At 36.6% G+C, this 27707-nt stretch overlaps 2 protein-coding genes across 2 annotated transcripts; one reads left to right on the forward strand and one right to left on the reverse strand.

Moving 5' to 3' along the window:
* The first annotated feature begins 106 nt into the window (after window positions 1-106).
* On the forward strand, window positions 107-2375 carry LOC123669591 (dnaJ homolog shv). The gene is made up of 5 exons (XM_045603191.1): window positions 107-682; window positions 1005-1181; window positions 1445-1612; window positions 1803-2013; window positions 2195-2375. The coding sequence occupies exons 1-5, from the start codon at window positions 233-235 to the stop codon at window positions 2248-2250; spliced, it is 1062 nt and encodes a 353-aa protein (XP_045459147.1). The 5' UTR covers window positions 107-232; the 3' UTR covers window positions 2251-2375.
* On the reverse strand, window positions 2371-27505 carry LOC123669592 (probable phosphorylase b kinase regulatory subunit beta). Its single transcript, XM_045603192.1, is given in 19 exon segments — window positions 2371-3389; window positions 3560-3793; window positions 7447-7561; window positions 8534-8757; window positions 8976-9101; window positions 9622-9780; window positions 10645-10907; window positions 12421-12596; window positions 12828-12955; window positions 13317-13427; window positions 13934-14053; window positions 16519-16688; window positions 18231-18344; window positions 18603-18939; window positions 25349-25500; window positions 25817-25946; window positions 26528-26810; window positions 27105-27240; window positions 27395-27505. Coding segments are annotated over 19 exon segments (3234 nt in total). The 5' UTR covers window positions 27498-27505; the 3' UTR covers window positions 2371-3236.
* Between the last annotated feature and the right edge of the window lie 202 nt (window positions 27506-27707).

Consider the following 27707-nt stretch of genomic DNA (forward strand, 5'->3'; position numbering starts at 1 on the left):
GTTATTCCCTATTAATAACGTCTAAAATATGTCTCGAAAGTAACCAATTTGATTCGACTACTTTCTGTATATTATTAACCAATAGGAGCGGGACGAATTGTTTGTGGCGTTGTCAAAATTTGCAGTTCATACTTCATGTCAAAAGATGAAAATGTACCTAAGGCTTGATGCTGTATTTTGTCCGTAATACTTGTTTTTTCTTTTAAAATAGTACCTAGGTAAACTTTACGAGATGTTATTGAATACTGCTTATGTGTGCATTATATACTTACTATCATCATTCATCGTAATTATTGCTGGTAGAGATTTCTACCAAATACTCGGTGTGTCACGTTCAGCGAGCACCAATGAAATTAAAAAAGCTTACAGAAAATTAGCCAAAGCCTTGCATCCAGACAAAAATCAAGATGACCCGGAGGCGTCACAAAAATTTCAAGATCTTGGAGCAGCTTACGAGGCGTTGTCAGATCCCGAAAAGAGGGAAATGTACGATAGGTGCGGGGAAGAGTGCCTCAAAAAAGACGGCATGATGAACAATAACGATCCTTTCGCGAGTTTCTTTGGAGATTTTGGTTTTCACTTCGGTGGCGAACCTCAACAACATGAAACTCCGAGAGGAGGTGATGTCATCATGGAGCTCACTGTTTCGCTAGAAGAATTATACAATGGAAACTTCATAGAAGTGAGTTAATAATTCTGTCTATAACATTGTGGTGTGGTAGTTGAAAGAAAAATGTTAATGTAAAATCTTAACATTCACAAACTAAAGCTTTTGCGTTAGAGTTCTGAGACTTACTAGATTATCATAGGATTTTCATACTATGGGAAGCCTTTACTATTAAAAAAAGTTATGGTATAAAATATTTATAAATAAACAAAATGTTACTAAATGTTGAAGGAAATTTTTTATGTTTAATAATCTAAATAATATATAAATATGAAAAATATAATATTTAACGAAAAGAAAAAACTTCCTCTTATAAAACATGTTTACAACTCAACAGATAACCCGTAACAAGCCTGTAATCAAGCCAGCATCAGGAACAAGGAAATGTAACTGCCGGCAAGAAATGGTGACAAGAAACCTTGGACCTGGCCGCTTCCAAATGATGCAACAGACAGTCTGTGATGAATGTCCTAATGTCAAACTAGTCAATGAAGAGAGGCTTCTAGAAATAGAGGTAATATTTTTTATTTTTAAAATATTTAGTTCCATAGTTGATGACAGTATGTATCATTTTAATTAGCTGTGTGCAACATGTGGTGCTTTGGAAGTGTAAGGTTAAATTTTTATCTTATCTCTATGTATCATGAGTATTAATTTTGTCAATATTAAAAGGTTTTATATTTTGTTATTACAACACAAAAGTAAAGTTAGTAAAAATGGCTGATTAATTTCAGCAAAATAAAAAATTAATAAAACATATCTCTTATTTAATTTTAGGTAGAGGTTGGTGCTCCAGACAATTACAAGTCAAAATTGCGAGGAGAGGGTGAACCGCACATGGATGGAGAGCCGGGCGATCTGATCATTGTTTTCAAAACTGAAAAACATCCTCAGTTTACACGTCGTGGTGACGATCTCTACACTAACGTCACTATATCATTACAGGTATGATATAAAATCAAACCCAAAATTGTAAAAGTATTATTATTTATCCGACAACCTGCAGTGGAGCAGGGTGGTGGATTAAGATCTGACCTTTCTCCTACATGGAGAAAGAGGCCTATTGCTCATAAATGGGATGTTATAGGCTGGATTAAAAAACATATTATTAATTTTTTATATTGTTCTTTTTTAGGATGCTTTAGTCGGATTTACACAAGAAATAGTACATTTAGACGGACATAAAGTCAGCGTTTCACGTGACAAGGTGACATGGTCAGGAGCACGTGTACGCAAGAAGGGTGAGGGCATGCCCAACTTTGAAAACAATAACCTACATGGTAACTTGTATGTCACATTTGACATTGAATTTCCAAAGAAAGACTTTAGTGAAGAAGAAAAAGAAGGTAACTAAATGAGCTTTAGTAGAATATAACTTTCCGATTAATTGTTTATATATTTTTTTATATTTATTTGAAGATTACTCATATTTGTATGAGAACCTCATTATATTTTTTATAGATATCCGTTGGAATTTTCAAATATGTTTTCTATAGCTAATTCTAATAATATTTCTTTTTTTTACAGCTCTAAGGAAGATTTTGCAACAAACATCTAATAATAAAGTATACAATGGACTTTAGTACCTTACTGCCATTTTAATTTATTATGTAGTGGAAAAGTGTGCATGAACAAACTTTATGTGAAAGAATAAGTTTGTTTCGTTTGGGAGCTGTGCAAGTTTTATAAAATAAAATATTTAATTTAACATGGCTGACATTTTATTTAATTTATAAAAATAACAAAATTTTAAAATTTCTATATAAAATGTAAAACAGTAACGGGAAACATAATTCATTACTTTGTCCATTAAGTAAATTATGCGATACAAAATTGAAATAATACCTCAGAAAAAAAGATATCTTTATGATTACAAAACTATCACAACGTTGGCAAATTCGTTTATACATTAAATTAAAACTAATAGAAATTTTGACTGATCAGGTGAAATATAATATCTGTAATAAAATCACAAAAAAGTTATAATATGCTAGTATAGCAAGGTGCTATAGATAGACAATATTTTAGGACATTACTAAACAAAGAATAAAGCATGTATGATGTACAAAACATCTATAATGTTATGTCTCAGATATAAAAGCTGAATCCGAGTTTTTTTTAAATGTATATGGCATTAAAACATTGTTTACAGAAGTCATTGAACCATGAAAACTTTATATTTGTGTGAAAAACATATAGTTTGAGACACGTATGAAAATGATTCATACAGTCATTTAGGGTTGCCTGCAATTTTTTTTAATTGTTTACCCTTTTTTAGCTTCAGTTAGTGTGCCTTACTACTTCAATATTTTTTAGATATCAGTATTTATGACGGATTTACTTTCATAATCGATTCGAAAAAACACAAGAGATACAAGTTCCGGTAAGTAAAATAGTGACAACCCTATGTTTGGTATCTACCATATATATCAAGGCTAATCTGAGTGGCGGAGGCGGGTGTAACTGCTACTTGTAACACGTAGTTGACGAAGGCCCAATTCGGGTAGCCAAATTTTCGAAGTCAAATGATAGTAAACAAGGTGATAACAGCCCCAAGTGTGCGGGGTATCTAGGCGACGAGACAGGATTCGTGGTCGGTCTGCGCTGCGGAAGCGGGTGTGGCTGCGGCTTGGAGGACAGAGTTGACGACAGCTCTAACCAGGTAGCCCAGCGACACGCCCGGCGCCGCCGCGCTCAGGGAACTGGCCTCGTTACCTGTGTCCTAGGGGTGGATTTGGAATATCAATGTCAATCGTCTACGAGACAAGTGTCTGCAAATATCTGACACTAGGGCATAGTAGGATATCATATACTTAATATCACAAATAAAAATAAATTTGCTGTCTCTGTTCTTCCGTTACAAGAATACTACGATCAAACGTAGGCGCTCACCTTGGCGTAGGTGAGCTCCGCGTCGTCGAGCAGGCGGTCGAGGCACAGCGCGTGCCGCAGGTAGAGCTCGGGGTTGCGGCGCAGGATGGTGGCCAGCGCGCACAGCAGCTCCACGCACAGCTGGCGCCGCTCCGCCGACGCCACGCGCACCAGCGCGCCCTCCACCAGCAGCGCGAACGACAGCTCCGAGCGCGACATGTTCACCAGCGTCGGCTGCGCGGGGATGGCGTGGCCCTGCGCATGCGCACCGAGTGAGTCATCCACACTACGGTCTACAATTACGGATGAATCGATTATTGTCTTTGCGCCGGTCTTTTACGCCGGTTCAAAAACTGTCTCACACCTCTACGTTGGACCGCAATGTGCGTGGACACCATTACATAACCAAAATACTTATAAGAAAAAAAAAAACGCGAACGTATGTATGTCAGAACGTATCCGGTCTAATAATATTCGTTAGAAAATATTTAATAGAAATTTGCCAGGTAAGTCGTTTATCAAGATACAATACCAAATACCTATGATGATACACTCTGAACTTGGTAGGTCAAATGTATAATAAGGTACAAAGTTAAACCCAGCAAGCACGCTGCCCTGTGAAACTTCTGCCTTAACTGGAGTAGGAAGTGTCTGCTTTCCAAAAACGATTTCAGGATCTTGTACATGTAGGACAATGATTTTAGTTTATATAGTAAACCCTCATGAAACCCACACCCTATCAAAGGCTTCGATATGTCTAAAAAAGCACTTGCACAATATTTTGACGTGACAACGTCTTATAAATTGGTTTGCCGGGTGACACTTCAAGAAACTGCGTTACGCTCCGCTCACGTTATGCGCTCACAATGAGAGCGAGTGAGAGGCACGCGTCCCTTCCACTCGGGCAAAATCACTCAGATAGGAACAAGTTAAGTTGTAGTAAACGCTGTTTCATTGTACGCAAATGTATTGCAATATACAATTATACGTGTAAAGGTAAAAATAAAATTTTGTTAATATGAAATTCAGTGCGAGATTCTTTGTATAAATTAATGTTTTAAATATAATTCTTTGTATAAATAAATGTTTTAAATTGTTACTATTATTTCATCCTTCTTCCTACTATACGAATGAATATTCACATTAAAATTATTTTACCACTCAAAGTCGTTGTCACGTAAAACTTTCGCCCGTATACCGACTTTACAGGCAACCAATTTTTTTTAGCTTGAAAGACCTTATCAATTTAGCTAATTAGCCTGTGTACCTGTTCAACGGTAGCATGATAACGACGAAATCCAAATTGGTGTTTTGGAATCAAATTGCGCTGTTCTATGAATGGTGTCAGTTGGAGTGATAATAACGATTCGTATATTTTTGCAGGTATGGGTAATAAGATGATCGGCCTATATGATTTTGGGTCATCTGGTTGTTTGTTTGGCTTTAAAGGTATTATTATTTGTGCGACCCTCCATTGAAGTGGGATGAATTCTTGTTTAGCGATAGCATTACAAATTGCTGCGAGTAATGCTATTTCAGACTCTGGTAATTCCTGTAAAACTTTGTTCGTAATTAGATCATATCCAGGAGCTTTCTTGGGCTTTCTTATTTTAAAAACTTTATTTACTCCATTTTTAGTAGAAACCGACCACACGTTTGATGTCATAGATAGATAGGCTGGCGTTTGACCGCTATTTCACCTGATGATAAGTGAAAATGCGGTCTAAGATGGAGCACGCTTACCTAGAAGTAACCTATTCACTCGCGACTTAAAGATCCCCAGGTCATAGCCTTCGGGGAACACAGACGCTGGTAGAGAGTTCCATTCTTTGGCCGTACGGATCAAGAATGAACTAGCGAATCGCTTAGTGCGCATAGGGGGAATGTCAACTATATAAGAGTGATGTAACGCAGAGCGTCTGGTTGTACGATGATGGAAGGGGGAGGGGGGAATCAGGTCATGGAGTTCTTGCGCACACTCTCCGAAGCGTAGCCGATAAAAAACCGACAGGCCGGCCACCCTACGCCGATGATGTAAGCTTTGCAGCTTTGTGGCGACCAGTGCATCGTCACCGATGAGCCGCCTGGCTCGTCTCTCAATTGATTTAAGAAGCTCCAGCTGGTACTTGACTGAGCCAACCCAAAGATGAGAGCAGTACTCCATGCATGATCGAACTTGTGCTTGATATAAATTCAGAAGCTGTTCCGGATTAAAGTACCGTCTCACCTTCGAGAGGACGCCCAGTTTTTTGGCAGCTGTTTGAGCTTTTGCCTCTATGTATGAGCCAAAATTGAGGGTGGATGATAAAGTAACGCCAAGAAGCTCCAGGTGGCCGGATATGGGCACGGGCACACCTCGGAAAGAGGGAGTCAGTTGGAAAGGACTCCGTTTTGCCGAGAAGAGACACGCCTTCTTGGTCTTAGAGGCGTTGAACTTGACCAGGTTTGCGTCACCCCATTCAGAGACGGCTTTAAGGAACAAGTTCAGTCGCTGAATCATGGCTTCCCTCAGCGCCTGGATCTCATCCACTCACTCGTGCGTCGGACATGTAACGCTCGACAACGGTGCTGTCATCTGCATACCCAAAGGTCCCGGGTTTGAGCAGGTCGTTGATGTGCAGCAAGAATAGCGTTGCCGAGAGTACAGACCCCTGAGGGACCCCGGCATTGATGACCAAACGATCGGACTCGCAATCGTCTATAACCACGCGAATTGATCGATCCCTCAGGAAGTCAGATATCCAAACACAGAGAGAAGCGAGTAGGCCGTATGAAGGAAGTTTGCTAATAAGGCCGTCATGCCAGACCCTGTCAAATGCTGAGACCGCTATGGCTTCCCCGTGTTTCTCGATAGCCTCACTCCAAATGTGTGTGGCATACGCGAGAAGATCACCCGTGGACCGCTTGCGGCGAAAACCGAACTGTCGGTCGCTAAGAAGATCGTTCTCCTCGAGGTGTGCCAGGAGCCGGTTATTCAGTATACGTTCCATACTCTTACAGAGTATGGACGTTATCGAAATAGGTCTGTAAGTTACGGGGTCAGCTCGACTGCCCTTTTTGGGCACAGGCTGCACGTTAGCTTGCTTCCAGGCTTTCGGCAGAAATATCTGAACTATAGTATTTTAGTTTTAATACTAGCTCTACCCGCGGCTTCATTCGCGTGGACTATCTGGATACTCATTATTTTCTTAACGGCGTAATCCTGATCAAAATCAAAATCAAAAACAACTTTATCCAAATAGTTACTTTATTCACTTTCCAATCATCATTTTGCTTAGATCCTGTGGGAATTATGTGATAAAAAAAATATATTGCCATGTGACCTCCTTTATCTTATTTTAGCCTTTCCAGATACAGATGTACAGACATATACACATATATTTATAAACGTTTTTTGAAAAAGAATATAGTATTTTTTCTCGCGGCAATGCCGAAATCGCGAGAATTCCGGGATAAAAAGTAGCCGTAATGTTGCTCCACTACCTTCTCTATCTTTCAGTGAAAGTCCCATAAAAATCGGATCAGCCGTTCCGAAGATTAGCCTGGGCCAATAGAAAAAAGGCAAACAGACCAAAAAAATTAAATTCATTTGTTATGTTTTAGCATCCTGTAAATAACTATATGCACTTAAAAAAACAGTTATTTTGAAATCGCTTCAATTTTATAGGTATATAGATAATTACTAACTGACCCCGCAAACGTTGTTTTGCCATACATGTTATTAACCCCCTTAATCCCCCCCCCTTATAAGTTAGGGGTATGAAAAATAGATGTTGTTCGATTCTTAGACCTACCCAATATGCACACAAAATATCATGAGAATCGGTCAAGCCGTTTCGGAGGAGTTTACAAACACCGCGACACGATAATTTTATATATTAGATAAAATGTTAAATTTTATAATTTACCTCCACAATGATTCCGTTAGGAGTGCGAAGTAAAATATCCCACACATGCCTATAGAAATGTTTCGGCACCCGGCACAGACAACCTTCCAATCTTCTTCGATGTAGAGGCGATAATCTTGAAACAGGGTTATGGATTCAAATAATTATATATTCTTTTTTTAGAATAAAAAAGGTGGCAAACAAGCGTAAGGTCCACCTGATGTCGAAGCTTATAATATATCAATAGCTTACAATACCAGTAGCATTATTACCAGCGCAGTGCCGACCATAAATATACTCACCACAGATAATATACAGCATGAGAGCAGTGTTATTAAAATTTCAAGCCAGATATTTAAGCCAGATATTTTCTACTGTACCCTACCTCAATTTTTTTCGTCAATATTTTCCTGTTTATTAAACTACTAGCTGTGGTTTCACCCGTGTTACTTTGAGGAAGAAATATACTAAAACATTATGTAGCCTATAGGCTTTCTCGGTTAGTAGACTATCCTATCAAAGGGAACTTTTCAATTCGAACCAGTAGTTCCTAAGATTAGCGCGATGAAACAAACAATCTTCTCAGCTTATAATATTAAGTAAAGATTTTAAATTATACTAGCTGTGCTCGCGACTTCGTCCGCGTGGAATTTAACAAAATAGTTATTGTTTAGTTCGCAGAGTTATAAAATAAATAAATTTCTGAAATAAAAGTATCCTGAGATACTCCTTATTACATCAGCTATCTGTCACTGAAAGTCCCGTCAAAATCGGTCCAGCCGTTTCAGAGATTAGCCGGAACAAACAGACAGACAGAGACAGACAAAGATTCTAAAAAATGTTATTTTGGTATATGTACCATGTATATTTTCTTTTTGTATATGTACCGCTTTTTACTAAATTACACAGTAATTTAGTAAAAAGCGTTTATTTTAAAATTACAAACAGACACTCCAATTTTATTTATTGTTTATATATCCTAACAGTGAAAACTTGTAAATGGCCTTTTAGTAGTAAATCCAAAACTGTAATATAATTGTCTAGCTGTTAGTTTTCCTAAAAATAATAAAATAAAAGAAATAAAAATTGAATTTTTATCCATTGTTACCCCTTCTCCTCAGCCCAGTCGGACACGGTGAGCACCTTTTGTAATAATGTCCGTAGTTTGTAGGGCGAGAGGCTCTCGAATGTAGCATCCGCCCGCTTCTCTTCCGGGTATAAATCTAAGTAAATACGTATCGCCTCTAACACCCAGCCGACGCGGATCTTGAGGATCCCGCGAAACATGTCTGGATTGGTGCCGATCAGACGACCGCAGTACAAAACTATTTCCTGTAAGAATATTTATATCTATTATATAAAATATATGGATGTTGTAACTGAATTGATCTGTAATTTTTAATTATTTTTTGCGATAAAAATGCTATGCTGTGAGATATAAAAACGAAGTGCGCAATCGTTAATCTCTAGTATAATGGTAACATCATTTTAAGGCTCCTAAAAATTGGAATCTAATCGAATAAAAATTTTAAGAAAAAAATCCTTTTTACCTGTTGCAACACAGCGCCGATGATATCGTAAGGTTGTATGGTAGAATACATAACGGACTGGATCTCACCGGGCGTCATCGGCTTATCGAACACCGTCTCCTTTTGCCCTATCACACCTACAGTTAGCTGTAAAATATAAATTTTATGTAAATAAATATTTACAAAGATTTTAAAACTAATGTTTGTAATTATTACCTGGGGAGCTCGACCACAATCTAAATTATAAAAATATATTACTTAAGTCATATGAGTTGTTATGATAAAAAATAATTTTACAAATTAATAAAGTGTTAATATAGATTAAAAATAAGTTCTACAAATATGACTCATCCAGCGTATTTTTAAATACGAATCTACGATTTTTTTTATAAAACTAAAGCTCTACCGCAAACAAGCGTACGCCCACCCGATGGATCGCAAACACGTTACCAAACTTACCCCCTCCCCGGGAGCTCTGGCCACCCAACTCCCTGTAGGAACACAATACTTCTCGAGAGCAGTATTACTTAGCCGTCACCTTCTGTAAGGTCGAGCTACTTTTCCAGTCGGGCTGCTGCAGATTTTGAGCAGGATATTTCCTGCTGTGGCCTACCTCAACAAATATCGGAGCCCCACACGCCACGGAGGCAGCAGCGGGCTCGTATACCTGCTTGCCGCTGACGAGCACGGTGGTGATGAAGGGGCTGATGGAGTCCACGGTGTGGTTGAGCAGCGACGAGCAGTAGCGCACGGCGCGCCAGTTGCGCAGCACGCCGGCGCTGCCGTACAGCGCCTTCAGCGCCTCCAGCGCGCTCGTGCCGTTCACCTGAGATCAATCATTCCGTTAAGAATTCGTATTTGCTCCAATAAACAATTTATTATTATGATTTGACAGGGTATTGCTCCATCAGCTTCATATATAATAGATACTTACATAAATAATATAATAACTTTACTTATACTTACATAGTTATGTAAATATAAGCGGGTGGAGGAATACGCCCCGGCAGAGATAAAACCGCCGGGGGGTTAGGACTGTAGGGTGAGAAGTCGGCGGACTTATTTATTTATTATTACTAAAAAGGGGAAACCAAGCTTTACAATTTAGTGTCAAGTGTATTCAGTGCATCGTGTATTATACTCGATTCGATACTTGACAATATTAGACGTTAGCGGTTTCAGTTGGGTTAGCCTTATTAGCCTAATAGGTATTAGTCGCTTAGTAGCTTTAGTTGGTCTCTCAAACGATGCTTATCATCGCTGGTCAACAAACTGACGGTCTAATATTGCGTGAAACGATTTATGCGATCCGAGATATACGAATCAGTTCGTCATGATTTTTGGCAAACGAAATATATATACTAGCGACTAATATCCTTTCAAACATAATCTACACGTGCAAGCAAAGCACGAAAGATCATAGCTAAATAATATACTAGTTTCAAGTAGTATTGTGTTCCTGTGGTCAGTGATGTGGCCACAGCTCGTGAGGAGGGTCGGGGTAGGGTCGACAACGTGATTGCGATGTTTCTAGAGTTGCGGGTGTTTACGGTAACCGGTGACCGTAAGTGTGTCGATCTGAGCTACAAAATCGGGCCATATTGTTTGTGGGCAGCCGAAACAGAATATCGTAACAAGTAGAGGTAAACGTAAAGATAGTTTATGTGGTCGGGGCAGGCGCGGGCCGCACCTCGTACATGGGCCCCTCGCGCTGCAGCAGGATGCCCCACAGCTGCGCCTGCGCATACAAGCTATCGCAGGCGCGCAGGGCCGCCACCACGTCGGCCGTGGGCCGCGCGCGGAAGGCCGCCATGTCGGGCCCGCGGTCGCGCTGCGTGAGCGTGCGCGGCACGTCCGTCAGCGACTGGTAGCCGATGTAGTCGTGCTGAAGCTGCTTGAACTGAGCGAACATCGCCGATGGGAACTCGCCCTGGCTCATGAAGTCCAGGTGCTCTGGAATCGAGACGATCGTATATCAGTTAGTTGCGTGTCTACACTCACTTCATTTCATATCATATAAATACGAGACTTTCAAAATCCAATCCAATTTTTTTTTTCCACTGAAGTATATGAGTGAGTATTAGTGAGGTACAGTAGTGATCCATGAGTGTACATGAGGTATAGTATAATAAAAACGCTAGTGGAGTATGGATAAGGATGGCGGAAAACCGGGATGTTTTGGCGCGAATTTTCGGAAGCTTATGTTCAACAGTGGACTGCGATAGACTGAAGAGAGACAGAGTTGGCAAAAACTACCCTGTCCATTTCTAGGGTAACGTGACTGGGGAAGTACATCAAGTCTATAGCTATATAGTACTGCTCTCAAGCAGACTCGTATTCCTGTTGTGAGAGTAGCCAAAGTTACCGAGGAGAGTCGCGGTAGGGTCGACAACGCGCTTGCAATATTTCTTTTGTTGTAGACATATATATAAGTTAGGGTAACTGCTGACCACCATGAACTTACGCTTGTGTGTCACTATAGTCGTATAAAAACACCCAACCAATTAGGTGCTGTTGATTACGGTATACGCGCAAAAATTTATACATGTACAATTAAACTTTTAATTTGTAAACACGAGTATAGTTCGCGTCATGTAAAAAGAACGCTGGCCTTCAAGCTGCGCAAAGGCAACTTATCGGTCTATTTGGTGGTATGGGGTAGGGGACGGGCGCGTGTATCACGCGCCGCATGCTTGCCGGTGTATTATTGGTTGAACAGTTCGACGTCGACTCAAAATACAATCGCGCACAAAAGTTTTAAATTACGAAATAGTTTTACATAGAGAAGTGAAAAAAATATGTTTATAACGTATAATTCGCGTCATGTAAAAAGAACGCTGGCTGTCAAGATGTGCAAAGGCGATTTACAGTGTTGCCAACTCTTGAAAAATCTTTTCCCTGCTGTCAATTTTTTTTGGAACAGTCTTATTTAGTTTACAAATCCCTGTCAATCGTAGTTCACGTTTTTTCCGCATGTATCACTCACTTTCACAACGCTTTAGCTTACGGACATTTGTAAAACTCCATTTACTATTTATTTCACTAAAAAACATCTTTTTTTTGTATCGCAGGGGAACCGCTTTACGGGTGACAACACACAAAACAAAAAACAAATATCAATTTATCATCTTAAGCACATAAAAACTCTTAAAATACGAATATCGAAAGTACAGATAATTAATATTTTTGAATATGACATTTCAATAACTAAAAATTGTTATTGCTTTTGTTTAAAAAAAAATTGTAGTTTTGGAGTGATTATTATACTTATTTAGTGCGAATTATGCGCCCAGGTATTTCTAGTATTTTTTTATGTACCTACCAATAACCATTATACGAAGCCGCGAGTGATAGCCTAATTAAAAAATAAAACAGTAGTACTTTCGTGCGCGAGTATACCCATGCGCAAACGCATCCCCTACAGTTTCTTTCAGGGTTCTTTTTACATGACGAGAGTTATACTCACCGATACAGGAACTAGAAATGAGGTTTTGTAATCGTCCGAGACGAACTTTGACTCCATCGCAGTGACCCTTTTTGAGCATCGCAAAAAGATCTAACATCTGCTTGAAGTGGGGATCTCTCATGTGTTCTTCACGAACCAAGAGGCACACGGTGGGACGTCCGGATAACCGCCAATATCTTAACGGAAAAAAAATTAGTAAATTAAGGAGACCCAAAATCGTTTATAATCTTTTATAATCACTTTAATAACGTTCAAAAACAAACACTGGTTTAAATAAAATCGAATGAATAATTTCCATTTTCAAGTACAAATTTAAAGTGTAATTTTCAGTTAGTCAGTTAATGGTTAATGTGGAGCTATCAAGGTTTTAGAATCTAGATTGTTTATTTATGAATGACAGAACTTACTTTCCAACAAATTGTAATTCAGTCTTAATATCATCTATAAGTAACGCCATGTCTCTGTACAGGTAGAACTCCGACACTTCGAATATTAGCGGATAACAGAGCACTGTCATTCCGCAAACCCTGTATATCTGTAAAATATCAACATTTTTATTCGAAAAAAAAACAAAACAAATAGTTAGATTTGACAACACTGCTAATTTATTAAATATTTATAAAAACAAATTGAATATTATATTTAAAGCTAAATACAAAAACGAGAAAATCCAATCAAGATTCCACTTATTTAAAATATTATGACTTAACTAAAGAGATAACAAAACACAAAATGTACAGAAATATGGTATTTTAATAAGTACAAAAACTTTATAAAAAAACTCATAAAAACTAGGTAAATTTTTTCCATACATTTATTTTTGGAACGTTAGAAGAACAATTATTATAGAGTTTATTCAGTACCAAAGCCCAAAACAAATATTACAGATTTCGTACCTTGCTCGTACCGAGAGAGCCAACGGGTCGTATTGGTCTTCCTGTAAGTTTTAGTTTGCCGCAGACACCCAGCTCTCTGTACACATGGACCAGCTGGGTGGAGCTGCATATCTGTTGGCCAACATGGAACACAACGAAACAATAAATTTTATTTTTACCTTGTCATTGTTACCTCCAGTAAATTTTCTGCGTGCACAATTATTTTAATATCAATTATATATAAAGCAAAGAAAATATTTAAAAATCCAAAGAAAAACGAGTGTGCTTTAGACCACACGACTGAAGTAAAACTTACGAAAAGTAACTTTCTCTCTTTCTATCTTCACTAACTTATATCTCCCTCTCAATTTGCGTTCGCCTCGCCCGATCACCCTTTATGTAACGCTCTCGTCATGCATTCACCAGCTTACTCACCAAGTTAAGCGTGCGTACTTCAAAAATAGTTCTTATCCGGTGGCAGATTGTGATTCAGGTAGTAAAAGGTTTAGGAAGCTTCTCACAATGCGTACCATCTAACGCAACACTGTCTTTTATATATGACCTTCGATCTAGCAGTCAAGCGAGAGTTTCTACAATAATTATCAAGTTAAACGTATACAATGATTTTGCTAACCAACCTGCACAGGTTCCACTTCGTGCGGAGTTTGTGTCTGAATACCGTAAGTACCCAACATTGCTTGAAGACGCATCGACTCTGCGATGAGCACGACTTGGACTACCAGATCCGTTGCTGTACCCTGGATATTGTACATTCAATTAGTTAATATACATATGTATACTCTATACAAATAAATAAAATTGGAGTATCTGTTTGTAATATTAAAATAACCACTTTTTACTAAATGCATATGGATGTATACACGGTACATATACCAAAATAACATTTTTTATAATTTTTGTCTGTCTGTCTGTTTGTTTGTTCCGGCTAATCTCTGAAACGCTGGACCGATTTTGACGGGACTTGCACTGGTAGATAGCTGATGTAATAAGAAGTAACTTAGACTACTTTTATTTTAGAAATTTATTTATTTTATAACTCTGCGAACTGAACAATAACTTTTTTTGTTAAATTCCACGCGGACAAAGTCGCGGGCACAGCTAGTTGCGAATATAAGAAATGAATTAAGTCATTTATTTTAAGATTATACAAATTATTTATTTTACATTTGTATTGGATAACGAAAAAACAGTAACAATAAAATCCCTTTTATATAATACTTCTGTAAATGATAAAATTGCATTTCCACATTTTAATATTGAAAACTTAAGAAAAAATAATAAATAGCTTTCGGCATTTTCAAGGAACAATTTTTGTTATCAGTTTTCACTAGTTATAGATATGCATACATGCAAACACGATTAACGAACAAATGTGAAAAAAGTCCATATTGTGACATGATACATACATACATGGAGTAAAGTTTAATAAAAGAAAATTAGAGAAATAATAATAATATAAAAAACATTTGCGTGCACACAGATATTGAATCAGAATCTTAGAAATATACCGAACTTAAGTTACCTAATACTTACAAATGCCGGTTTAGCCTATAATTTGTGCATGTAAACAAAACAATAATTATTTGTAACAACGCATTCTACACAATTATAAGAGGATATTTTTCTACATGGAAACCAATAAATAATGAACATGCTTGTACTGCAGCAAGTGAGTGTACTTAGAAATGTGATACGATCATTATGGTTAATAATGAAATATTTAAATAGAAGTTGAAATTAAATAAAATACATTAAAATTTTGTAACCTTAATTTTTGTATAATTTTTTTTTTTTAACCGACTTCCAAAAAAGGAGGAGGTTCTCAATTCGACTGTATTTTTTTTTTTTTTTTTTTTTTTTATGTATGTTACATCAGAACTTTTGCCCGTGTGGACCGATTTCGACAAATTTTGTTTTAATCGAAAGGTGGTGTGTGCCAATTGGTCCCATTTAAATTTATTTGAGATCTAACAACTACTTTTCGAGTTATATCTAATAATGTGTTTTTACTTGACGCTTTTTTCGTCGACCTAAGTTGTATTATACCGCATAACTTTCTACTGGATATACCGATTTTGATAATTCTTTTTTTGTTGGAAAGGGGATATTCCTAGTTTGGTACCGTGATAAGGAAACTAGGATCTGATGATGGGATCCCAGAGGAATCGAGGGAAACTCTCGAAAATCCGTAATAACTTTTTACTGGGTGTACCGATTTTGATAATTTTTAATTTAATCGAAAGCTGATGTTTATCATGTGGTCACATATAAATTTTATCGAGATCTGATAACTAGTTTTTGAGTAATCTTTAATAACGCGTAGTTGCTTGACTATTTTTTCGTCGATCTACGTTGTATTACTTGTCGATGTAATTGAAGTCGGTTTTTTTTTTCGTTTGCGAGCAAACACAATTATTTTTTTTATTAGTTCAAATAGTTTTCGTTAACATTATTAGTCAAAATGCAGTAAAATTCGGTGAACATCTCATTCTTAAAAATCGCTTCATCGTACCAGCCTGTAATATCCCACTGCTGGGCATAGGTCTCTTTCCTCATGTAGGAAAAGGATCAGAGCTTAATCCACTACGCTGCTCTAACACGGTTGACGAATATATTCCCTACTATGAGTAACGATCGTTATCAGGTGTACATGATAACAACCGGGACCGACGGCCTAACATGTCCTCCGAGGCACGGTGGGTAGACCCACAAGGACTGCACAAACACCTAGACCACAACAAACATCTCTATAGCCAATACAAATGTTTGTCATGTGCGGAAATTGAACCCGCAACCGCCAGCTTAATAGCCACCAACCAGTGCTGTGACCGTTCCGTCAACGCGTATGTTATTGGATATTTAAAAATAAAACAAAGCAATGTTAATATTTTTACAGGAGCGGCTTTACCTATAGTGCAGGGGGTGTGGTGTACCCTGGCGTCGGGTTTAGGGGCGCCGAGTTTAGGGGGCGTCGAAAACCGCACGAAGGGCACAAATAGCGGTATATGTATAAATTAAAAGAAAAAAAAAAAAACAATATCAGCCATTGTTATCATGTATACCCGAGAGCAATCGTTATGAGTAATAGGATATAATATATCTTCTTCGATTCTTCTGCTACATGGAGAAAGAGGCCTACGACCGGCAGTGGGATGTCACAAGCTGGTGTGTTTTAACCAGTTGTAAGATAGGCAGAGCCGACCTGGAAGGCGGAGTACCGGCCCACTCGGCGCGGCCGGTTGTAGGAGGGCAGGTAGCGGCGCACGGGGTCCAGCTCGTTGACGTGCAGCAGTCCGCCCGTCAGCAGCTGCGCCAGCACGAACAGCGACTGCGCCCACAGGAACAGCCCGCCCGTGTCTGGACCGCACCCACCTCGTCAGTTCATGTCACAAGCTACAACTGTTACCCTAACCCCTGACTCAATTAGCGCCCTGTGATGCAATTAATATTTTTAAAAGCTTTTTCTATTTAAAAAAAAAACTACGAACCGCTCGAATACAAGTCTGTTTTTTTTTTATAGAGGATATAGGCTTTAGGCCACGTAGAAAACTACATATCGGCTGTCACAGCATTGTGATTGAAAACGTAATTTTCAATATATATTTTTTTTATAAATATTTATACAACTTAGAACCGTATTCTAGAAACATCAATACTTTACAAAACAACCGATACAGGAAAAAGCAAAAGCACATATAACCAATTTTAAAAATCGAATCATAGTTGAAGAAGATTTTATAAACTAAATATTATTGTACAAACACAAGACATACGAAAGCCTGAAATACATGTAACGTTCAAGGGGTAACTAAAACATTTATCGTGCTCATTTAAAAGCGTGTCCATTTTCGTATAAAATTTTCTTAACAAATTTAAACTGTTTTTTAAATTGACGTAAAGAATGAATTAAATTTAAATTATTTTATAAAAATATTTTATATTTATTTACTTTCACGTAAGATTTTGAAAATAATTTATTATAATCTTTTTCAAGTATCAAAATAAGTCAGACATAGTAATGATTTAGGAATAATATTGGACACCGAGATATTATTAACTTCTCTCACTTTAAGATTCGACTTTCATATTTCACACACCACGTGAAATGCTTATGGGAACAGTGTATAAAATATATAAATAAAATAAGTAAAAACATAAGTAAAGAAAATAAGTGAAAATAATTAAAAGTAAAAGATATTGACCAAAACCATTAACCGTTTCCGTTTGTTTTATCATTCAGCATTTATATATACGTTGTAATAAAACAAATTAAAAAAAAATACTTTAAAGTATTTAAAAGGATATAATTTTTTATTACATAATATTAATTGATTGCGCTAAACATTAATTTATTAACTAATTGTGCTAAACACTAAGACAAACATTTAAGGCTGTGATACAGTTTCTAAACATAGCTAATAGCTAGAAAAAAGTAAAAAGAGGAAGAATGTTAGACAGAAAATTAGCACAAAGGGTCATTCTCAATGGCAATACAGATTTACCTTTGTTCTCTTCATCACTGGAATGGTCTGTAAACATTTATTTAATCTTAACATTAGAATATAGTGTTAAATTTAAATTGTGTTTATAAATTTAATACAGTTCTTTTTTATACAGATATATTATCTGTCCCTAAAATACACCAATCCCGAGAAAAAATTTTAACATCTAAACTAGACATGAGTATTTAAATTTCCACGGTATTCCGTGATTGTAGGGCGCCCATGATCATGGTGTTTTTCAACGTCACCGAAATATCAGTACTTTCAAAATGAAAATCCCGGTAATTTTCGTTTAAGTAGAAGCATTGACAACTAGACACGATTAGCAACAGCATAACAATTTGTTATTAAAGACTTCATTGGGAATTAATAACTGTTATGAAATTATAACTAAATTCAGATAGAAACTAACACTTCGATATAAATTTTTACTTACTTGCCGGAATTCTGCGCACAGAATAAGGTTCATTTCGCTCGTTTTCGATGCCCTCTCGCGGCACGTAGTAATACCATGGAATAACTGGATCTGGAATAGGATATAATACTAAAATATCTAATAGTTTTTCGTATAATAATCAAAAAGAAATAAAAAATACTATAGCTTTTCCCATCTACACTAGGAAATACGCAAGCAGTAGTAGGACGCTGATGACTAATTTTTTTTGGAAGACGGTAAAATTAAAAGGTTTGTAGCCTATAAAATATTTCGGTTTGTCTCTCAAGTATTAACAATAATTAAGGCCAGAGAAATAGTGAGATATTAATTTAAAAAAAAACCAATCACCTCCATATTCATCCATATATATCCTAGATTTTAACAGCTTCTGATACTCTTCAACTTGATCAGGTAATGTTCGGAATACCCCATCAATGATCATCATTACATAGAACAGTGGCCATTCTGATTCAATACCTTCGAACTCCTTCAACTCTCCCTCGTTATAATACCTCCTGTTTGGATCTTCTAGAACACACTTATAGCCATCTCGGCTGAATCTTTTGAAACCGTATCTGCCTTGTAAGCGATTTAAAACGTTGCTTTTGGTCAATTGTAGCAAAAGTTCCTCGTGTGTTGCAAAGGCGGGAAAGGATATTGTTGGTAAGAGGGCCGCGTCGACTCCCTGTAACATAAGTGAAGGTTATTTTTTATAGCATCTGTATGAAGATTTCAAACACATGAAGATGATGTTCAATCAATGCCTTATTATATTTACTTATTATTATTATATTGATAAAGTAAATCCCTCACATAAATTGCACCTATAATTATAAACATCGAAAATTTCCGCATTCTCGTCTCGGCGTTCGGACGAGGCAGTCGCGTTGTTATTGTTTAGTGCGAGTGTAGTGAGTGCGCAGTTATTTAAGTACGTGTTAATACTTCGCCGAGCGGGCTTGTCAGCCCCAGCCGGCTGCTTGTTGATGCGTAATGGAAGAAATTATTTTTCAACAAGAGAGTGAGGATGAACCTGGTCTTACTGTGAACTCGGGTTATAATGAATGTGAGATGAGAGAATCAGCGGCAATACTACAAGAGGAGATACACGACTGGGAGAGTATTCAAGAGGATGGAATGATGGAAAAACAGGAACCGAATAAGAAGCAGCACAGTATTTACAAGAGAGATAGAGAAGAAGAGGAATGGACTGTAATCAAGAAAAAGGAGAAAAAACTTAAAAAAGGGGAAATTATCGAAATATACATTTCATCGAATGAAAAAATGCCCAAGCAATTCGCAATAGCTAAATTGTTTAGAGAAGAAGGCATTTTGGAGGTAGAAAAGGTCAGATACATTAATCCATATAAAATTCGTGTTGACGTTACGAATGGATGCACTGCAGAAAAACTCGAAAAATGCAAAGAATTTATTGACAGGGGGTGGAGAATACAGAGGGCTATGGAGGTGAATTACTCTTATGGGGTGATAAAGGATGTAGACATAGAACTGACGGAGGAAGATATACTAAAAAGCATAAAGTGCTCAGAATTTGCTCAACTTGAGTCTGTTCACAGGCTTAAGAGAAGGGAAGAGGGAAACGGTTGGCAACCTAGTGAGGCAGTGCGATTATGTTTTAAAGGCTCATTTCGTCCTCCGTACGTGTATGTGGATCAGTTGCGCTTACACGTTGCACCATACGTATTCCCGGTGACACAGTGCTCCCGTTGTTGGAGGTTTGGTCACACAGTTAAGAAATGCCCATTCGGAAAAGTAGTGTGTCCAAAATGTTGTGGCAATCACGCAAATTGTGACACAGTTAATTTCAAATGTATTAATTGTGAGGGGCAACATATGGCACTTGTCAAAACTTGTCCTGTATTTCAAAAAGAAAAAAAATTAAGAGAGCTAATGGCAGAATTTAATTGTACGTATCGTCGTGCTTTGACGTTGTATGTACACCCCAACGAAAACCATGAGATTCCGGAACCAAATGTAGATGCTATTCCTAATATAGAAATAAAAACCGAGACACCATCCTTTGCACAGATTGTGACACGTGCAACTATCCATAATAGCTCAAATACCAATCCTCGTCGCATAGCTGTTAAAAAGAAGAGAGAAAAGTCAGAGACAGATTGGTCTGACTTTGAGATTCCATCAACTCAAGAAGAGAGCGCGAAGGCAATGGACCCAAAGGATGAAGCAGAAAAAAACGTTAAATGGAGTGAGTTGTTACAAAGGTTACAAGATATAATACTTTTAAAGGGAGTTACGATGCAGTCAAAGATTCATAGTTTAATAAAGTGTTGTGTGGAATGGGTAATTTTAGTTGTTGTAGAAAATATATCGGACTGGCCTATACTTAAAGCAATTTTAAATTATTTTTGTCAAAAATAGATTTTCAACGTAAACTAATCGAGCTCAATATATTACAATGGAACGCACAAAGTGTCCGTCCGAAGTTACCTAGCCTTGAACCTCTGTTATATCGAGAAAAGATCCACATTGCTGCACTCTGTGAAACGTGGCTTGTTCCAGGTAGTCACTTTAAAATAAGTAATTACAATATTTACCGTAAAGATAGGTTTGATTCATACGGCGGTGTAGCCATCTTAGCCCACCGCTCAATTAAGGCCAATATATATAATTTTGATAGTATAAATCCGGGTATAGAAATGCTTACAATTAAAGTTTTCAATTGCGAACATATTGAATATATCACAGCAGTATATTGTGCACCGAACGTCAATACAAATTTAGCAGACTGGGAGCATATTTTCGGACACCTGGGGAAAAAATCTTTAATTATCGGTGACTTTAATGGTCATCACGTTAATTGGTGTTTTAAAACTGACACCCGGGGTTCTCAAATTCACGATGCCCTACTGGACAGTAAATACGTTTTTTTAAATGATTACCAATGCCCAACACGAATTAAGTTGGTAAACAACCAGCTTCAAAAATCGTCACCGGATATAACGTTAGTTTCTACTGATATAGCTTTGCGTTTTACCTGGCAGACTATTAACGAAACGTTAGGCAGCGATCATGTGTTTATAAAGTTGTCGACACACATAGAAGAAAATATCGATTTTATTTCAAGGCAGCGTAATTATAAAAAAGCTAACTGGTGTTTATATAAAGAGCTGCTTCGTGGTTTATTTAAAAAATTCTCATGTGGAATAAGTCACCCCCAAAAATTGTATGACCAATTTGTTCAGACTATCAACACGGCTGCGGATCGAAGTATACCATATATTAAAATGAATTGTAATCCCCATTGTAAGTTTTCGCCAAAACCATATTGGCAATCGGATCTGTCTAAATACATTGCTGAAAGACGATTAGCCCTTTCGACTTTCAGACGCAACCCAACACCCGCTAATTACTCATTACTAAAACTTAAAATACGTGACACACAGAGACTAATACGACAAGCACAAAATAAATCATGGCATGAATTTTGTACTTCAATAGATAATAGAATTAGTCAAAGTGAATTGTGGCGAAAAGTTAGGTGGTTAAAAGGTCATAAAAGTGCTAAGCCTCATTTTAGTGCAGATGAGATCAGGAAATGGTTGCATAGTTTGACTCCCGATTACGTAAACCCTTGTGATCCTACTTTTCAGAATCATAAAACGACTTTGGGGATTCCTATTACACTCCAAGAGTTAGATTGTTGCTTAAAACATAAAGATACAACACCCGGCGGTGACAATATTTCATATTCGATGTTGTTACATTTACCTGATAATGGGAAATCAATATTACTTAATTTATATAATACAATACTAGTGTTGGGACATGTACCCACACAATGGCGCGAGACTATTATAGCCCCTATACCTAAACCTGGAAGCGACCCCCATTTATTAAAATCCCTTCGACCCATATCTATGATTTCTTGCATTTGTAAAACTTTCCACAACATATTACTTAAACGGTTAGAATGGTATGCCGAGAGAAATAATCTATTCTCGTGCTATACCACAGGCTTTAGGCGATGCCGCTCGACAATAGATAACTTGGCGACTTTAGTGTCAACAATACAAACCGGTTTTATACAGAATAAAATGTGCATCGGGGTATTTATAGATATCAAGAATGCCTATAATAATGTTGACGTTTTAAGTTTAATTAAAATTATGCAACAATTGGGAGTTGATGCTAGAATATGTAAATATCTTTGGAATTTTTTAAAGGAACGATTTTTAAAAATTCGGTCAGAGTTACACGTTGACTATTATCGAAGTACAGGTCGCGGTTTGGCACAGGGTGACCCGCTATCCCCCTTCCTTTTTAACATTGTTACGATAAGTATCTGCAAAAATATCAAAAATGTTTTTATTTCGCAATATGCCGATGACTTTGTAATGTACACAGTTTGTAATAACATTAATGAAGGTAAAAATGATCTACAGATAGCCTTAAACAACTTTGAAAAGTTAATTGCCAATATCGGTTTAGAAATTTCACCTATAAAAAGTAAAGTTTGTATTTTTAAAAAGGGCTTTATTAGAAATATCAATTGTGATTTAGTAGTGGGTAATTCCGCGTTACAAATTGTTGATCGAGTGAAATACCTAGGGGTATGGGTTGACAGATCATTGCGCTGGGTTAAACACATTAATGAAATAAAAGATAAATGCTTAAAATTTATTAATATGTTTAAGGTTTTGGCCGGAATGAGCTGGGGTGTACATCCTATAATTTTGAGACGTATTTACATTTCTATGATTCGCAGTAAACTTGATTACGCTAGCATGTTATATGGAGATAGTTGTAAAACACACCTCGCGAAGTTAGATAAGATTCAGAACCATTGTATGCGCATTATCGGTGGATTCATAAAAAGTACGACGATACATGTCATGGAGTCGGAACTACATCTACAACCGCTACACATTCGTAGGTACTTTCTTGCGGGTAAATACTGGTTAAAATGTAAATCTTTTTCTGGTCATATAGTTATTAAATTACTCGAGGTATTAAATACGTTTCGATCGCACATTTATTGGAGACGACGTAACCACCCCTTACTGCTTTTGGTTCATGATTATCTTAAAGACATTCCTATTCACTCGAGTCATATACTGGAGATGTTCTCTTTGTGTACATGGGTTAGCTATGTGGATCTTTCTTCGACACTGTATCTTGACATTAATTGTATAAATAAAGCCAAACATCAATATAACACTTTAAAGTTGAGACAACTTTGTGAAAATCATGTAAATAATTATTATGGTGACTTTTATCAGGTGTATACGGATGGTTCAAAAGATAAAGACATGAATAGCGGTGTTGCATTGTTTGATCCACAAACAAATAGCTGTGTTCAACTAAGTATTAGTCAGAATGTGTCCATCATGTCTGCCGAGCTTATAGCTATTGCAGAGGCTATCTCTTACATTAAATCATTACGGTCAGGTAAATATGTAATTATGACAGATTCTAAAAGTGCTCTTTATCATTTAGCTCGGTGCACCTCGACTTTTCGATGTAGCCCAGTAGCATATGATATAATAAAAGACCTTTATACATTAAGTAACAGTGATAAAATTATAAAAATTCAATGGATACCGTCTCACATTGGCATATTTGGAAATGAGGAAGCTGATAGACTTGCAAAGAGTGCTATAAACGACGGCGAACCTTTTACTTTACTACCTCTGTATTCTGATTGTTTGCACATTGTTAAAAGCAAATGTTCAGACATGTGGAATGTATACTTTGATGAGAGATCTTTGACTAAGGGTATCTGGTATAAGACCATTCAACCTTACATAGCTAAGTCACCGTGGTTTGTTGAATCCACATTATCCAGATCAGACATTGTAACCGCCCTACGTCTTCGATCCGGACACATCCCTCTAAACGGATTTTTGTATCTAATTGGTAAAATAAATTCGCCAAATTGCACCGAATGTAATTTAAAAGAAGACGTATATCACGTTATGGTTGAATGTGTTCGGAACGAAGTTGAAAGATCAGTTTTGCAAGTGGATTTGTATGAGGTTGGCAAGTGTAACAGTATTCTGGCTTACCCGCTATCTGAGGAAGCCAGAATGCTGTATAAAATTGTGAAAGTAGCTCTTAAGCGTAGATAGTATTGAATATTTTGTAAGACCTATGAGGGTGGCATCGTCAGACTGACGAAACCCTCCATAAATAATAAAGAAAAAAAAAAAAAAAAAAAAAAAAAAAAAAAAATTTCCGCCATAAATTCAGCGCAAATAGACATTTTCGAAAGAATTCTTGTTTTTATATCAAATTTTGTCGTAAATTAATTATCTGACCAATAAATCTTCATATTTATAATAATCTTCATATTTTTTACTGTTTTAGCATGGGTTTTAACACGTTGAACGCCATGGGGACACCAGTGAGGCCTCACTTATTTAGTCCATGGATAGAAGTGCATAGAAGCATCCAGCATAAAAGTGCTTCTTTACAAAATTCTAATTATAAGTTTTTATTGTACTACCATACCCATTCTTAGAGAATTTACTGATTTTTCCTTAGACTATCTGACATATTTTTCTAAGTCATATTGTCACGGCACCAACGAAACAATTGTGTGTCGGCTACATGATGTCCCCCATGGCCCAAACAGAAAAACAAAAAAATAAGGCAGCGTTTAACGTTTTAAGACACGTCATGCAGTAGGTACACAAAACTTCGATTAAATGAATCCAGTGGTCGCTCAGTGGGCGAAATTCGACCATAATTAATATAAACTATAAGTTTGAACATTAAACAAGAGATTATATATGCGTGTGTGTCAAATTCATGGTAGTGTGTGTGATTCCAAACATTTTTGAATATCATATCAAAAATTTACCGCTCCAGCTTTTGATATGATATTCAAATATGTTTAGAAATCCTAATGTGTGGGTAACACAAAAATAAAATCGTACCTATTAGTGTGTGTGATTTTTTATTTATTTATTGATTTACTGTATTTTCTATGCATAATTAAAAAAATATTAGCATTATAGTAAACTATAAGTGTGCGAAATTTCATCACACTCTTCTTGTCGCGCAATTTTCGTGAAAAGTTTTTGCTTACGTATGCATAGAACAAAAGATACCTTGGAGCTAGACTCCCTGGGCAGCATGGTCTCAAAGATGCTCCGGTTGCGGTTGTGCGCGTCTATGTCCACGTACACCACGCTCCACGACGCGCCCTTGTCGCCGAACAGGTTGCAGCCGTTGATCGCCTCCAGCGCCGCCTTGGCCATTCCTGAAGTTATTTTTTCTAATTGGTTCTTTGTTTTCAAACACGGTGATGATTTTTTATAGTTTACTATAGTCCTAGCTACCATCATAATTATATCGATTTACAATTTGACAAATTTTTGTATTGTCGAATTGCGACTTACTCCTTGATAAAACTTATACTTTATCTTTTACAGAGAAAATTTCAGTTGTTGTGTATTTTTACTTCAAAATTTATATTAAAAAATATAGTGTTTTGTTAAATAAAGAAAAATTATTAGAATTTTACTAAACTAATAATACTCACGATAAATATTTATCGTAATATTTTTTTTAATTACCTATAGACGAGGCATGAATCTCTGGTTTTCCATCATTATATTTACTTCCCCTCTCCCACATGCCATAGTCAGGAGTACGGTATGCGCGCTCAACATAATATACTAAATTTTGTACAAAAGCAACTTCATCCTAAAAATAAAACAAAACCTTTAAATGATTCTAAAAAGTCTATACCAAATTCATATTCATAGTTCTAGTCTTCGGTGCGACAAAGCCAGTACTGTGGTCACCAACCCGCCTGCCCAGCATGGTGACTATGGGCAACACTCATGAGTTCACGTTATTTTTGGCGTAAACTTGTGGAGGCCTATGTCCATCAGTGGACTGTATAGGCTGTAATGATGATGAATGATGATTCTAAAAATGAACTTTACAAATAGTTTGCAAATACCTTGAAATGAATGATCTTGAATGTTACCAAAAGTATGGTCACATGGACTACTAATTTCAAGAGACATTTTTCAAATTCATTAAAAAAATTAACAAGAAAATGAAGTATAAATTAATTACATAAACATGATAAAAGAACCTCCTGTTTTAAACTGGTTAAAAAGAAAATTATTAGTACAATGTTGCCTTAGCATTTGTGATACATTGCAAAAATGACATTGATCAAACCATCAATTAAAATGGATTAATAAGGATATACCTAAACACATCATAATGCTTATCAAATGATCACCAAAGATATCATTAACCCTAATACATACCTGTGTGTAAATAATTTGCAGACCAGATGTGATCATCTGAACTAGAAACAGCAAATAGAGCGAGACCACATCAATCTGCAAGTGATGATATTGATCATCACTAAGCACAGGCTCCCCAGTCGTTAGATGAAATTTGACATGCAGGGCGTGCGCAGCGCATTGTCTTGTCTTAAAAGCTTCTACCCTTGCTGCCTGTTTTATCCAACATTCCAGAATACCTCTCATACATTTTACGGTGCTCTGGCCTAATTCATGTGATTTCCCTCTATCATCATCAATTCTCCTAAAATGGAATATTTAGCACATTAGTTTTTTGCAGAAATATATTTTAAATATAGCCTTAGATTATTTTATATGTAACACCAACGTGAAGTTGGTTTCAAAATTATATTTTTGTTACTCACCCCATGAATTTGGTATAAACAATTAAGAATATAGTATAAATTGATTAAAACAGAATAGGAAAGTAATCAAAATAAATTACTGTAAATTCAGTTGTCAATTCCCATCTAAGAATATGAGCAATGTAAATCAGAAAAAAAGTGTCACAGGAATCAAATTTAATATGATTACTTACCGATATGCTTGATACAGGCCCCATACTGCAGCTGCACAATATATACTGTCCCTAACACTTCCAATATGTAAATCTGATGACAAAACTGGAAATAATCCAGTGATGGGACTCTGAAATCTCAGTAACTGTCTCTTAACTGAAATTTATAAGAAATATTAGATGAATTACATAAGATTTAAACTATTAATGATTTTAAATTAAGTTTGTTTTTAAATTACTTTGTCTTATCTATATTCAATATACGACATGATTTTTCAGCTTTTAATTATATAAAATAAATTTCAACTAACCTATGGCATAGTATATATCCAGTTGCCTAACTGTATCTTCATAGTTGGAAATCTTTAAAAACTGTTGGGCATTTATATCATCAATGCTCCCTTGGCGGATCATTATATCAGGAAAAGCCTGTACATGTAAACGTTTATTTTACGAGTTGCAACAGCTGACAGCAATATTTTTGTTTTGTACACAAAACAGTTATGAATTCTTATATGAGTTTTTTTTTAATTCAATGAACATCTAAAACATCAAAATTAAAATAATTTGTTCAAGTAGCAGAATATTGTTTTTCCACTATCTCATAAATACATTCAAATTACT

This window comes from Melitaea cinxia, chromosome 3 (genome assembly GCF_905220565.1).
Source record: "Melitaea cinxia chromosome 3, ilMelCinx1.1, whole genome shotgun sequence".
NCBI classification, from domain to species: Eukaryota; Metazoa; Arthropoda; class Insecta; order Lepidoptera; family Nymphalidae; genus Melitaea; species Melitaea cinxia.

Coding starts and splice junctions, on each gene's coding strand:
- LOC123669591 (XM_045603191.1), top strand. CDS start 233: ATGTTATTGAATACTGCTTATGTGTGCATTATATACTTACTATCATCA. Junction 683..1,004: donor ACAATGGAAACTTCATAGAA/GTGAGTTAATAA, acceptor ACAACTCAACAG/ATAACCCGTAACAAGCCTGT. Junction 2,014..2,194: donor TAGTGAAGAAGAAAAAGAAG/GTAACTAAATGA, acceptor TTTTTTTTACAG/CTCTAAGGAAGATTTTGCAA.